General features: G+C 42.6%; 1 protein-coding gene across 1 annotated transcript in view; it reads left to right on the top strand.

The window, feature by feature from the left end:
* rftn1b (raftlin, lipid raft linker 1b) overlaps positions 1-14,181 on the top strand; it is a 118,125-nt gene that overhangs the window by 73,812 nt on the left and 30,132 nt on the right. The window contains exon 6 of the mRNA XM_073484581.1: positions 7,907-8,110. Within this exon, the coding sequence (XP_073340682.1) occupies positions 7,907-8,110 (204 nt within the window). The remainder of the gene's footprint in view (positions 1-7,906; positions 8,111-14,181) is intronic.

Below are 14,181 nucleotides of genomic sequence, written 5' to 3'. Positions count from 1 at the left end.
CGAGTTTCATTGAATTCAAAGATAACAAGGCACGACCAGGTTTACAAAGAGTTTTCAATGGAACTACTTTCTACTAACATCCAGAGCAACAAAGACACGGTTTCAAAATGCTGACGTATATCACATCGAGTATTTGCGACCCACTCACCAGAATAAATGTTGGCAATGTACGCTGTTGCAAAACATGGATATGTCTTCGGTTTAGGCATGAAAACCACTTTGTTAGGGTTCAGAAAAAAACTCATTTTGGCTTAAGTAACTGGATTTGTCAGCACAAACACGCTGGAAATTGTCCTGATGCCACCACCATCACCATTCCCTCCACCTTCTGACATGAAAGTCCACTTGTAAACATGTAATGTGAACGTGTGTACACATACTGTAGAGCTGTCAGTATGGTACGTTTGAACTAATCCATGGTTTGCAGAAACGTTGACTTTAACATTTTAATCATGCGACTGGGCTGGTATTTCCACGGCTGCTTATCATTGGAAGTGTGTGAGCAAATATGTTATCTTGTTGTTTTGGGTGAACTGACCCTTTAAAGTAAAATACACTAATTGGCCCAATCGGGGCTCCGTGATTAAAGGTCAAAAATTCACAACTTTACAAAGCTTTAAAACTGGACACGTCCAAATGACACGGGACCTGCCGCACAGCTATCTTTACAAATTACACAGAAAGGCCTAATGAGGGATGATAATTAAGATAATTAAAGGTCAAAACTTCAAACCGTGAAAGGCCGCAACTGCTGCACCGCCACAGGCCCAGTGTGGATGAAACTGGTTTTCTGCATCATTTGTGGGCACAGGATGAATGTTGTCCTAACATTTGTCTAAATGATTTAGTGCTGCATGTTGATGCACATTCACCGCAGTGAGCTTCCCTCTTCAAACCGCCATCGACTGCTGGTCCCAGAGCAGCCGAATCAGTCGGGGGTTAAATCCTGCACTGAAGGGCGCCTACTGTAAACTGTCTCTTCTCGTCTCGCAGAGATAGATTCAAACTGACAGCGTCTAATCTGCAGCCAATATCTGTCTGCATATCTGTGTAACTTGTGTTTCGGGTTTCATTTGCAGCCATACCTTTTGGCTGTTTAACTAAAGAACAGCGGGGTGCTGCAGATCCCTCTTGAAACACTTGGCAACTGCGGAGGTGTCATTTCCTGCTATTGCCTCAATGTTACACAACAATGTGCTGCCTTGGGATATAATCCTCTCTATCCGTTACACAAAAGAAATCGTCTTATAGCTGTGGTGCATACAAATTCACACTTAGACGATGAAGCGGGAGAGTCTGTGAAATTCTCCGCAACGGTTTTGTCGGGTTTTTCGGAAAAACTGCACATTTCATGGCCTCGCTCTCCGTCGTGCCAGAGAGCGAGGCATACGTAGCTACACCTCGTCTCGTTATTCATGGTACCCCGCTCTTTCTGTGGGAATGGTGTCAGAATTAGCACAGACATTTATAGTTTCGGCTTTATTTGAGCATTTCGAATTGACAGATGGAGACACCCACCACTCGCACCCCTCCCCTCCTGCAGCCTCTCCTCCTCTCACACAGCCTATTTGTGATATGTGTCAGTGCAATGTGCAAACTGTATATTAGATAGACATCCCAGTGGGAGTGCTAATGTGTGTGTGTTTATATATACTGTATATTTGTATGCACAGTCTGCAATATAATTAGATTCAAAGCACCGAAAGCTAGGTGTTGCATAATGAATGCACTCTTTGGTGTGTGCATACTTTGTGCTTTTGTTTGTGTGTGTCTTTGTCTCCATATATATGTATATAAATATATATATATGTGCCGTAACACACAGTTGGCATCACAGCAGACCACAGCCCACTGGTCCATCTGGGCCTCCCTACAGTGCATTTTGCAGCGAGATAATCCCCCACTGCCTCGTCCTCTACCTCCCTCAGCTTCACAGCTCTCTCCCTCTTCCCCCACCTTCATCCCCCTGAATCTCTGCGACAACGCCAGCAGCGCCGGTGTAGCAGCCAGCCGGGGTGGTAGAGGGAGCCTGCCAAGCTCCCATGTCCCTCTCTACTAATGCCCAGTCTGCCGAGGAGGCCCAAGAGTCTCGGCTGCTGCTGGCTTGTCCTCGCTAATCCTCAGATCTTGAGGTGAACGCCGTGCAAGTGCTGGCAGTTGAAGCTGGCAAAAGTCGGTGGCTTAACGGCCGAAAGAGGATCTCCATGCCCGAGACTGGAGCAGTGGATAGAAACTGAGCTCATAAGTTTGGGGACTCAAACGCTTGGATGGTTTGAAAGAAAGGGGATTCTGGTGGAATAGCGAATGGAAAGCAGAACATGGCGGTGACAGCTGTAGAATTGTGTCTGGATGAAACAACCCTCTGCCCCAAAAAGTGCTTCATATGGATTCAACTGATTTACATCAGCAGAATCAATTTGTAGAAAATTAAATGGATCTTTGTCAGGAAACATTTATACTACGCCGTATTTAAGCTATTTTCCTACGCTATCAGTTGCTGCCACTTAAAGCATGATTCATGGTTATTTTAAATCAACTGCAAGCACTTAGTTGAGATAAGGGAGAGGTCATGGTAGTCAAATATTGATAAAGTCAACATTGACTTAAGGCCACAGATGGGATGGGACTATCTCTCTGTAACCTTGACCGAGTGTTTTAGTAGCCTAAAACTAACATCACACTGGGGATGGGGTGTGTTTTCTACACTTTTGCTTGAGACTGCAACACATCACACTCCTCACTGGTGGGCACGACCAGAGGGAATAAGGTGAATATCTGCTGCACTGTGTTCTTCCACAGCTGCGTCTTGCCCCTTAACGCTGTTCAAATACCTCAGATGACTTTAAACGTGCCTTAAAAGTCTTAATCAATAACGTTCTGAATATGACACATTGTTTGTATCCGGAGCTGACGATCAAGGTAGCTAAGGAGTGTCATACCTAGGGACGAGGTCAACTTCACCTCCTCACTAAGGTTTCTGTCACTTCCTTGCTCAGAGTCCCTCTAAGAAGTTTCCTAAATCACTCCTTTCAAGAAACGTTCAGGCTGAATTAGGAGCTCTCTAAGAGTAGTAACTTTATTAGTAAATTAATAAGGAGTTGGGATAGAAGGTGTGCAGGAGACGCTGTGAGACTCAGGTGAAAATGCACGAGAAGCCAGAAACACAGGGATAAATAAGGATATATTTCAACATTTAACAAACAAGTGTATAATTAACTGAGATCCGTTCCTCTGATGCTGAAAAGCATTGCTTGTGTTACCTTTTGCCAGCTACAAACAAATATAATGAGCTTTAAACCAACTTAAAGATTATAATCAAGTTAAGAGCTTTATCACAGGTGTAATCCTGAGGAAATCAGTCTGAAATCTTCAGTCAATGTGCAGACATCTTTTCAGCTGCTTGGTTTTATCTGTGAGATCTCTGCTCTGATGGGATCAGTGTCCAGCTCCTCAGATTATAGAAAAATACGCTGAAATGATGACACGTCTCCTTGGAAAGCCACACTGCTGAGATCATTGCAGGGTTACTGCCGCCGACCTTGTCATTTGGACAGCCGGGCTGCCATCAGATAAGCCTTTGAAGCAACATGCTTTTAACGTCATAACGACACTCATGCGCTCGTTTTCTTGTTAGCCGAGCTGCCGGCGACAACGGGAGTCAGGTTAGCTACACAGACTTTATTCTGAGAGGCTTAGAGGTCGTCTGCTGAGGTAATGAATTTGTGCGATTAGGTTCAAAAGACTTACCACTTAGTCATAGGCTTCTGTGTGTGTGTGTGTGTCTGTGTGTGTTTGGCTCACACTATATCACACTATTTGGGCATTAATTAAGACTTTACTGCCCTTTAGTACAAAAATGACCATAATAATTCTCTGAAGTTATTGATTAGGACTCATTACTTTGCTATATGGTGACATTTCTGGCTTTCCAACCTTGTTCTTGTTGATACAGCCAAGAAGCAAATAAGATTGGGATATTTACAGACCACTGCTGTTGAAGGGGACGGGGGCAGCTGTGAACTTGTTTGAGAGATGTGTGTCGGTTATTAATGGAGTTTCTCAAAGATCAAAGATTGCTTCACCTTGTGTTCGTCCTTGCGATAAAGTACTCAGGGTTTCTAAGGGTCCTTAAAAAGGTCTACAATCCAATAATCTGAATTTCAGGCCTCAAAATGTTGTCAGGTTGAAACTGATTGGATTACGAAGTTAACGTTACCTTTTGTAAAGTTGCAGTCTCAGTCAACTTCAGTCAGGCTTTTAACTGGGTTCTTGTAAAAAGTTGTCAGAAAAATAGAAAATACAGATACCTCAAAAATCTACTAATGCAGTAACAAAGTATTTGTACTTCATTAAGCCCCACCCCGTCTTAAATTGCATTCATAATACTTCATGAGACTTAAAAGATCTTAAATTTAACTTGACGCAATCTGCAGAGTACCTTGCCTTCTGAATTTCTGCAGTTTCTCACAAGAATTTTAAGATGTTTTAGTATCTCAAGCTTGTCGTAGTGAACATGTTACTGATGGGTCACTGGCTGTTATTACAGGGGGTTAAAGTGATGAGGTATTCACGTGTCAAGTCATTTTCTAGATTCTGATCCACAGTTTCATTGTGTAAACTAACACTACACACTGTGTGATTCATGCCGATGCTCTGCACAGCGCAGCCGTCCACTTCTATCGGCCTTTTTCGTTTCTGTCATAATTACTTCTGTAGTTTGGTTACTTTGAGACAAAACTGTTTGTAAATGTTTACAGCCTGTCAGGCTCTTATTTGCGTTGCTCTGTGTACAATAATTCAAAATGAAAAACGAGGCGGTGATTTGTCCGACAAACTGTGAGTCATTTCCGGGACCTCATGAATGATTATTGAAATCGTGACGCTTCGGTTTGTGTGAAATATTTCAGAATACCAGACGAAAGCACGGCTCCCGTTTGACTTACTATCATCCTGCAGTCCAGAGTGATGGACAACAGCGAGACAGATGTTTTTATGTCAGCATATAAATAGACGAAGACAGTCTTCTCTCATCTTTTGGTACCACCCCCCCTTCCTGTTTTGCCCTGCTGAAGTTCCCCTTAGGCAAGGCAATAAATTCCTCTGATGCTCCAGTGTATCTCATGTGAACACAGCTCTGCTGAAAAGATGTTTACACACCCAGAAAGTCTTTGCAAAGTCTGACCGAATAAAGGTTAGAAAATGAGCTTCACCTGAATTACAGTCGCCTCGGTGCCATAATCACAGCGTCATTAGGCTGTAACGAAGTGTAATGGATGGAAAACTCTCAGCCATTATACAGAAAACTTGTGTTGTTGTGAGAAAGGAGCCGGGGAGCATGTTTCTCATGGCTGTTATTTTATTTCAAGCTGGTATAAATGGAGCTATCCAGTACAATCCCATCAGTAGCATTGGATTCCTCATGTTTAATATGGTTTAATGTTGTCACTTATCTAATTACGCTGTGATTGCAGTAAATAAGAGCTGGGACCCAAAGCTTTACTGCATTTTTTAAATCTGCTACATGACACAATTTTTTATGACCTCCCTGAAGCTCCCTGACACACAGAAAAGGATTCATGGGGCGAGTCGTAGTGATACATCATCTCAGGCTCCTGCACACAAACTGTGAATCAGTTTATACGATACAGATCGCTACAGAATCATTCACAGTGAGGAGACGTGTTGTTTTGGCAAGTCAGGATGCCTGTTGAATGGGAAGTCATTTTCGTTGCCGTGCGTCGTCCAAGATTTGTTTGCCATATTGTCCTCGTTGTAACGCGGGGGGGAACGTGGGGAGGACGAGGGGAGGAGTGCTCTGCTGTGATTCGACTTTTTCTCAAGAGTGACAAATGACAAGATTTAGGGAATTTGGTGGCCAGCTGTCACATCAGTCAGACGAGCCAGACAAGAAATGGTTATAAATGATTCATTCTTTCCTGGGTGTCTGCCGGACGGATGGACGGATGGAGGAACCGAAGCGACTGAGCCATGATCCCCTCACCACCACCACCACCACCACCGCCGCCGCCACCCCCTCCACCTCAAAGTGTGCGTGTGGGTGGCACATTCTGCTCATCCATCTGGTTCACTTGGGGAATGACAGTCCGACATTTGCATTGGAAAGAAAGAAAGGGGGGAAATGTTAGCAGACTTGATTTTGAATTGCTCCCTGCCTGTTTCTAACCCTGCTCACATCTCACGTTTTGTGTTTCTTCAGAGCTAAGCAGAGCAAATATTTCACTCGCTCACTCACATCACAACAAACAAAACTCTTTCCACTTTGATTTAGTATGATATGAGCGATGGAGCAGTGACATACGTACTGTGGGCACATTTCCAAGCCTGGCTCTCCCTCCTGAGGCCCACTGCATTATGTATATTTCTGCTTGATGTAAACAACAGCTAGCTGGAGAGCTTTTAATGCATTATTCAAGGTTATACTGTGAATTAACTCCGTTACAATAAAACGGTCCCTTTTAAGTTCTGCATCAGCAGAGTAACGTCACTTCTGGAAAGCATGAAAAGGGAAATGAGGATGACTTGTAGCATGAATATGATCAAATTGCTTTTGATTCACTTCACGTTTGTTGTTGAAATTGAACCAACTGAAAAAAAAAAGAGGCAGCATCCTTGGAAAAGATTTTCAGTGTAATTTGTGAGTCCAGCTCGGGGCAACACGAATCTCATCTTGTATTACTTTTTTATTTCTCTCCTCTTTTGCACCTGTCAGGTGGAACTTTTGTCCACGATATGATAATGATGTTAAAGTTTTATTATAGTGTCTTGCATACAAATTTGTCCTGCCTGGATGAACTTACAGGACACCAGAAATTCATGTAAAACAGATGCAGAATGCTGAATGATACAAAAAGAGCTGAAAATAAAGAACACAGGTTTCACTAAAGTTACATGATCAGATTCTCAGAGACTTAACGTCCACTGCAGAAATTATATATTGTAGTTGTCAAACAAATATTTATACATAATTACAAATAAATACGTATTAAGAAACATCAATATGTATGTTTAAAAAAAGAGACATTTTGAGAGAAAAGTAGCTGAAAAAATAGCAAAATTGAACAACACAGACATTTGGAAACTCAGGGTCATATTTGAAGGTCTTTGCTACTTTTTTGTATTTTTTTGCTTTCAGTCTCCAATCTTAGTGTACTAATTTCCTTGCCAATGCCAATTTACCATGGCCAATTTGTTGTGCTCAGTGTTTGGAATTATTTCCAAGGACCCTTGCAAATCTTCCACTTTCCTGGGCTGTTTTTTGTTAAATATCATCCATCTTTTATGGAGAAACTGTATCTTCTACTCTGCCACATTTCTCAAGGACATGAATATCGAACTGGGTGGAAAACAAGAAAGCACTATCTGCTGTTGACAACTGATGACCGCGAACACTGTGGCCAACTTTTCTTGGACAAGAACCGTGTTGACTGTACTCGCACTGGCTCTGATTCCTTGTTTGCTTATCTCGTAGGAAATAAATGTACTTCCAATTGATTATCACCACGTTGCTCACACTGCAGTCGTGTCGTGTTGAAAAGTTCCCTCAGCGTAGTGAAGAAGGGGGTCATTTCCTGCATCATATTATAACTTATTGCTGCACATTGGTGTTTCGCATCGCAACAAAAGTTATATATTTTAAACCGAAACTCTGCTGTCCCTCAGCCAACCGTTTACCGAGCCATTCCTCATAACTTCTGGCAGCTGAAGTGAGGGAAAGTGCTCCAACAGACGAAGCCAAACTACACTTTGGATCGTTGCCAGTAAACAGCAGCAGTTCAATAATCATGCAGTAAAACTTGAGACTTCCACAGATGATACATTTGTATTGTCACAACCCTGGCAGAGTTAAATCAATGGCTGAGTTCTGTTTTCTGTCGCGTGTCAACAGGGGTGGAGCTGCTCGCTTTGTACAACCACCCGCCGGTCCGAGAGGGCCAGATGAAGTACTACACTGTCAAGGTGCCGCTGCGGGTTCAAAACTGCGACGAGGGGGTCAAAGGCGTGGAGGCCAACTGGCTGGATCACATGACCCAGCACTTCAACAACGGAGCCTCGCTGGTCGACGGATACTTCCACCTGGGCAACGTGAACGGTAAGCTGGCATGATTTACTACGCAGAGGAAAAAAGATGTGGGATGAAATCTCATACACAAACAAAAATATATAGAATGAGAGGTTTGAAATGAACAAACACGATTTAATTGTATCCCCCTAAGTATTAAACAAGCCTTCACCTTTAGTCTTGGTCTCTAGCATTGTTCTTCTGCATGTACTCTCAGAGCTCACACTATCACAGTGATTAAAACTCTAAAAGGTCCCCAAATTGCCTTTTTATCCTCTCACAGATTGACCACTAAAAATGTCAACATCAAGCAGATGCCAACTTCTTGCCGACTCTATAAAATAAAAATGCCCGGGGCAGGTAATGATGCACCTTGGCCTGTGTGTCATTAATTATGCATTAGCTGGAGTTCATTTTCCACCAGAAAAACAATCAGAAAATATGGGAACAACACTTATTTATCACTATGATGATGCCTCCTCCGTCCGTCAGTGTCAGGAAGTGGTGCAATACTGCAGGATTCTGTACTGCAAACATACACTGGACGACTGCAGAAGCTGTGGCTGTCATGTGTTTGAAAATGTGAAGCTCCATTAATGTAATGTGAAAGCTTTCACTCAACAAAGAATTAACACCCAGCTCTGAAGCTATTGAGACTTCAGTATTTTAATCTCATTGTTTTTGGTCCTCTGCTTGACATATGACTGCATATCTCACATGTAAAACTGCAGAGAGCCACTTCCAATAAGAAAAATCAGATGATCCAAGTGTATGCTATCTACAAAATGTGAAACAGGAGAATGTATAATGTGAAAGTACACGAGCGATAGGTGAAAAGGTAAGAAACTAGCAGCAACCCATATATTTCTCTTATCATTGATCAAAGTCAAACTTGAAATCAAGTGGATATCAGACTGACATTCATCAGGTGGTGGAAAGATGACTAATAGGATGCTCATGTTGCTCTGTGCCTACACATCAGCCATAACAAAATAAATGAGCTGGTGATGTATCAAAGCTGTCTCTGTGCAAGTTTGTTTTGTCTTGTACTTTTTTTTATCCCAACAGTGGTGAAAAGAAAGAGCTTGATGCTGAGTTGGATATCGTTACATGACTTTAGGGATGACAATATCGTTCTGATCGGCTTGTGCAACTTAGAATTTATGGTGCCGACCATGCTCTGAAATATCAGAAGCCTGTTGTGCAATGATAAATCCATGGCTCTGACTGTGATACTGAAGAAGCAGACAGATTTATAATTACCCTTTTTTCTTTCAGTCCCGCCCTTCTGTCTGTTCTGTCTATGATCAATAATATCTTCTCAAGTATTTAATACGAATACTCAATTATATACCACAGTATATTTCAGCCTACACTGTCTGAGTGTCTCCATCATGATCAAAGTGACAAGCAGCAACATGTAATCACAGAAGACTTACTTTTAACAATGACGTCTATGACACAGGGGAGAACCTGTGCAGTTCAGTAACCGGGGGCTACTGACTGATGCCTTTAATCCAGCTCCCACTGAGACACTGAGTGGCCGCTGCAGTAACGGCAGCGGCGCTAGATGGCGAAACGCACACATCAGTCGTGGGATTCATCAATAGTTAATAGGGTTAGGGTGATTAAGTTGGGTTAAAACTAGCTGGCTGGCTGTAAGGTTGCAGAATGCAGAAAAACTGCAACCCCGACCACTGAGCGATCTCTCTAGAGCCAGTGTTTGGTTTGTCTTTTCTGGGCTCCTGTAGAAACATGGCAGGACTCCATGGAAGTCCGTGCATGCTGCCAATAGATCCCCCTTAATCTTACACACTGGACTTTTATGCATGTTAGCATTGTGACCCTCCATTTGAACTCACTGTTTCATAAGGTTTGAACATCCAATGCCTGGCTAACATCAGACGTTGTGTCTTCACATGCCACATCCACTGTCTGCACAGACTAGAAGCACAATGTTAGCACTCTGAATTAAAGTTTTAAATAAAACCGAGACACTGCTGTCGTGTTCAGCAAACGATAGAGGGATGCAGTCTGTTTTCACCAGCGTTGTGAGCGGCTGACGTAATGATTCGTTCTTTAAGGAGAATTCTTAAGAAGCTGGAGTTCATGGAGCTGTTGGTATCCTCTTTTAAACTATTTCCTGTTTGGGTTTTCCTCTTCCATCAGACCCCGGCGGCTCCCTGCTTCGCTCTGACGCTGGAGAAATAAGCCAGCCAGAGTAAATAAGAGTCATAATTCATTAATCTGGGAAAGTGAACGCCTCAGCAACTCTGAAACATAGATAATTAACCTGATAACAAATTAGTGCCTCCTTGCATATTTTATGTCCAGAGAATGGAGTAATGAAGTGTATTATTATGATTCAATTTTTTTTCTGCCTATTAGGGTCCTCTAACATATTTTGCATTTTTCATGCACTGCTAAGATATGCGTCTCCTGAAGAGTGAAATTACAGGCTGGGACAGGAAACATATCGGCTGCATTATGAAACTGTCTCTGCCTTCACCGACTCATAGGAGTGAAATAAAGCTCACAGCTTGAGCTCACCCTCTTTAGAAAAACAGACAACTTTACAGAGGTGAATGCTGTTACTTTGTGGATTTTGGTCTCTTGAGAGCAGCTCGCAGTGTGACATCAAAGCGGCATCCCGTTTGTTGTTAGCAGCTAATTACATCAAACAGCCGTGCGGCTCGGGTTTGGAATCAGAATCCACTCCTGCCTTTTTCCATTTTTAGCAACTTCTTTGAGTTTTTTTGAATTCGTGATGAAGCGCTCGACGCGATGCAGGAGACCATCTCCAACCTACCAAACATCAAGGACACGTCTGACAGCAAAAACAGCACGTTAGAGGACGCGGACTGACACAGACAGACGCATGCATTCGGACGGGAGACGGTAGTGACAGTGACAGGCTTGTTTTTGAGATACAGAGCCGTCGCGGTGCTTCAGCTTTCATGAGCTGACAGATTCACGAGCCTTCTAATGAGTGTAATTGGGTTATTTTTGAAGACTGACCTTCCTCTGCCCGATTATTTTTACTTTTATCCTGTTGTGCTAATATTGTTTTTACAGTATTTGTATTACAAGACATAGAAATGCAAGAAAATAGAAAGTTACAGTTTGAAAAGAAGTTATGAATCTACTTATTGGAAAGCCACAGTAAAAACAGTAATGTGTTAAGCCTTGATTTAAATGATATGACAGCTTTAGCAGACCTCAGGCAGTCTAGGAGCTTTTGCCACAGGTGGAGAGCACTGAAACTAAAAGCTGCTTCATCTCGCTGGGTTTTGATCCTGGGCACACTGAGTAAACATGTCCCGGATGACCTGAGGGGTGTGGAGACTTCATAACATGCAAGTAGATCAGAGATGCATTGAGGCCAGAGAACATTTATAGAGTAAGTAGTAAGATTTTAAAATCTATCCTCTGACAGGGGCCCAGTACAGTGATTTAAGGACTGTGTAATATGCCTCATGAATGTCTAGCTTTGCATTTTATTGTATCTGGGAGTTGGCAGGTACAGCTTGGACCTTCTACTACAAAAAGCCTCTGCAGTGCCTGAAGGACGCTGGTCCTGGTTTGAACCAGACGCTCTCAGATTACAACCTGCCTGATTGGAAAGTTTGAAGCAGTTGTAATGCTGCTGTAATCTGCAGCAGATTATAACGTCCAATTTGGCATCTGTGTAAAATACAACAGATTTCCCATCACTCAGCCGCCCAAATACAATATAGATATATGTCAGTGACTACACTGCTGCCTGTGATTCAAGAGTAACCACTGAAAGTACCAGACATTAACAATTTCAGAGTTATGCAAAGCCCACAGTTGAGTTATTGATTGAAATCACTTATCCATGCAGCTCTGAGCTTCTGATGCCTAACTTCCAAAAAGTATCATCATTTATAATAATAAGCGTTGGAAGAGCTGCATACCTTAATCATGGAGGTTTGACAGAGTAATGGACAATGTGAGTGACTGGCCAATATGTAGTATTAATAGAGAAAGAGGCCATATTGGCACACACACATAGTGATTTATCAGGATATGACCCTCATATAAAGTGGTTTTATTGCAGAGGTACTCAAGCTTTTTCACAACGGACCCACATCTGAAAGACAAATTCTCATCAGATGTGGGACTTTTTTCAGAAAAACTGTGGACAGTAGTCAATGGGGAGAGACAAATACATTTTCGATCCCGTTTGAATTCTGGCATGAATACGATGTCAATTTAAAAGATATTTTTTCAAGTCCAGAAACTCAATATACATACATCACAGACACCAACATGGCCACCGCCTCGGCACAGAAAAAGTGTTTTAAAAAGGTGAAAATCACATTAATCTGGCCACGTTGACGACTTCAGTTATGTGAAAGGAGAGTTAGTCAGTTCTGTGAACAAGCTAATACACGGGACCAGCTCTACAAGGCTTCAGTTTGGGTTTCGGTGAGTGTTGAACTCAAACTGTGACTTTCTCAAGTTGAAAAATTATCATTTAAATTGCCAAACATCATGTGTGTAACTCATGACAAAATTCAAACGGTCTCTCACCATTCACTACCATACATAAGAAGGTCCCATGGACATCATTACAGTGAAAATAAATTATTCCAGTTTTTGGAGGGATCCCCCCTCAAGGACCCCTGTGGGTCCCCGTATCCCACTTTGACACTGGTTAATTCTCTTGGCCTGCTTACATTCATAATTCATTTGATGTTTACCCTTCATTTTACCTTAATAAGAGTAATTAGCATGGTTGACGGGATTTATTCACCTTTTGAAACCATTTAAGGTACACTTTTAGAGTGAAAAATCACATTGCATTTATTCCTAGAAGCAGGAAACTGATCGTTTACTTGACGATTACACCGTCTGATGAAAATATAATGATAATGTGAAAACACAAGAGTTTAATTGTTGTTTATTTTCTGGTTGTTGACCTGGAGTTCATACGTAATCTGCATCACCGTTCATGTTCCCGCAGTCAGTCCGCTACTCTGGCCTTTTGCTAAATACCGCATTACCTTTCTATTGTCTCCGACAGTCGGCTGTTTGGCAACGTCCAGAGGGACGCGCACTTACACACAAGCACGCACAAAAACACACCGTGTCCCCGTGCTCCTTGTGAAGATGGGTTTCCATGGTGAAGCTGGATGAGAACGAATTAAGGGGCATTGTTTGCATGCACACATTTATGTGTATATTTGTGTGTGTGTGTGTGTGTGTGCTGAAGGGTCCCTCAGATGGTGAAAGTCCTGTCTGGCGTGGCAGCATTGTTTGCAGCGAGCGGAGACCTCGCCTCAGCCACAGAATAGGATATTATAGCGATATTGAATTGAATTTACAGATCCTAAGCTGCACGCAGGCCCCACTGTCAGGCATTAAAGATTCATACACACTGTGGCACGGCCTGCAAACACACACGCGCACACACACAGGCTGACATACGCCCACATATTACCTACAAAGACACACACATGCATGCACGCAACATACAAGTTAAGTGGAGATTACCTCCCTGGAGTTGGGAGCAGGGTGTGTGGTTGAGTTTGTTTGCTGAAGAACTGACAGTAATGGTGTTGACGGGGAGTTTGCCTTTGTTACTTGTATAGCTTAAGCTATCTCCAGAGCCACAATGAGGATTTGCAGCCCGGTTGTGAGACATTGAGCTATTCATATGCATGACAGTCAGCCCTCACTGGTTGCTAAATTTGGGCAAAGCCAATGGTGGGAGAAAAAAGAAAAAGAGAGAGGCAGGGAGGGAGGGAGGGAGAGGGAGACAGAGAATATGAATTCCAATAAGGTTTTTTTTTTTCTTTTAAAAGAGATTCAGGAATGGGAAGTGATGTGCAAGCACTTCTCTGAGACAACAGCTGACAAGAGGTGGAATTAGAGCTGCCATGTTTGTGCATGTGTGTGTGTTAACATAATGGATGCACACATGTTGTTTCTATGTGTATAAAGGTTTTGACAGCACAGCATGTGTCCTTTCACTGTCTGAGTCGCAGCACAAGACAGGTTCTACCACTGTGTTCTCTTAATGCAGTTATAGTTGGCTTTTCCTGCTCCGTTCAGTGAATTTGGGCATGTGAGTT

This window comes from Pagrus major, chromosome 17 (genome assembly GCF_040436345.1).
Source record: "Pagrus major chromosome 17, Pma_NU_1.0".
Taxonomy (NCBI): domain Eukaryota; kingdom Metazoa; phylum Chordata; class Actinopteri; order Spariformes; family Sparidae; genus Pagrus; species Pagrus major.
This window is presented reverse-complemented; position numbering and strand designations above follow the sequence as displayed.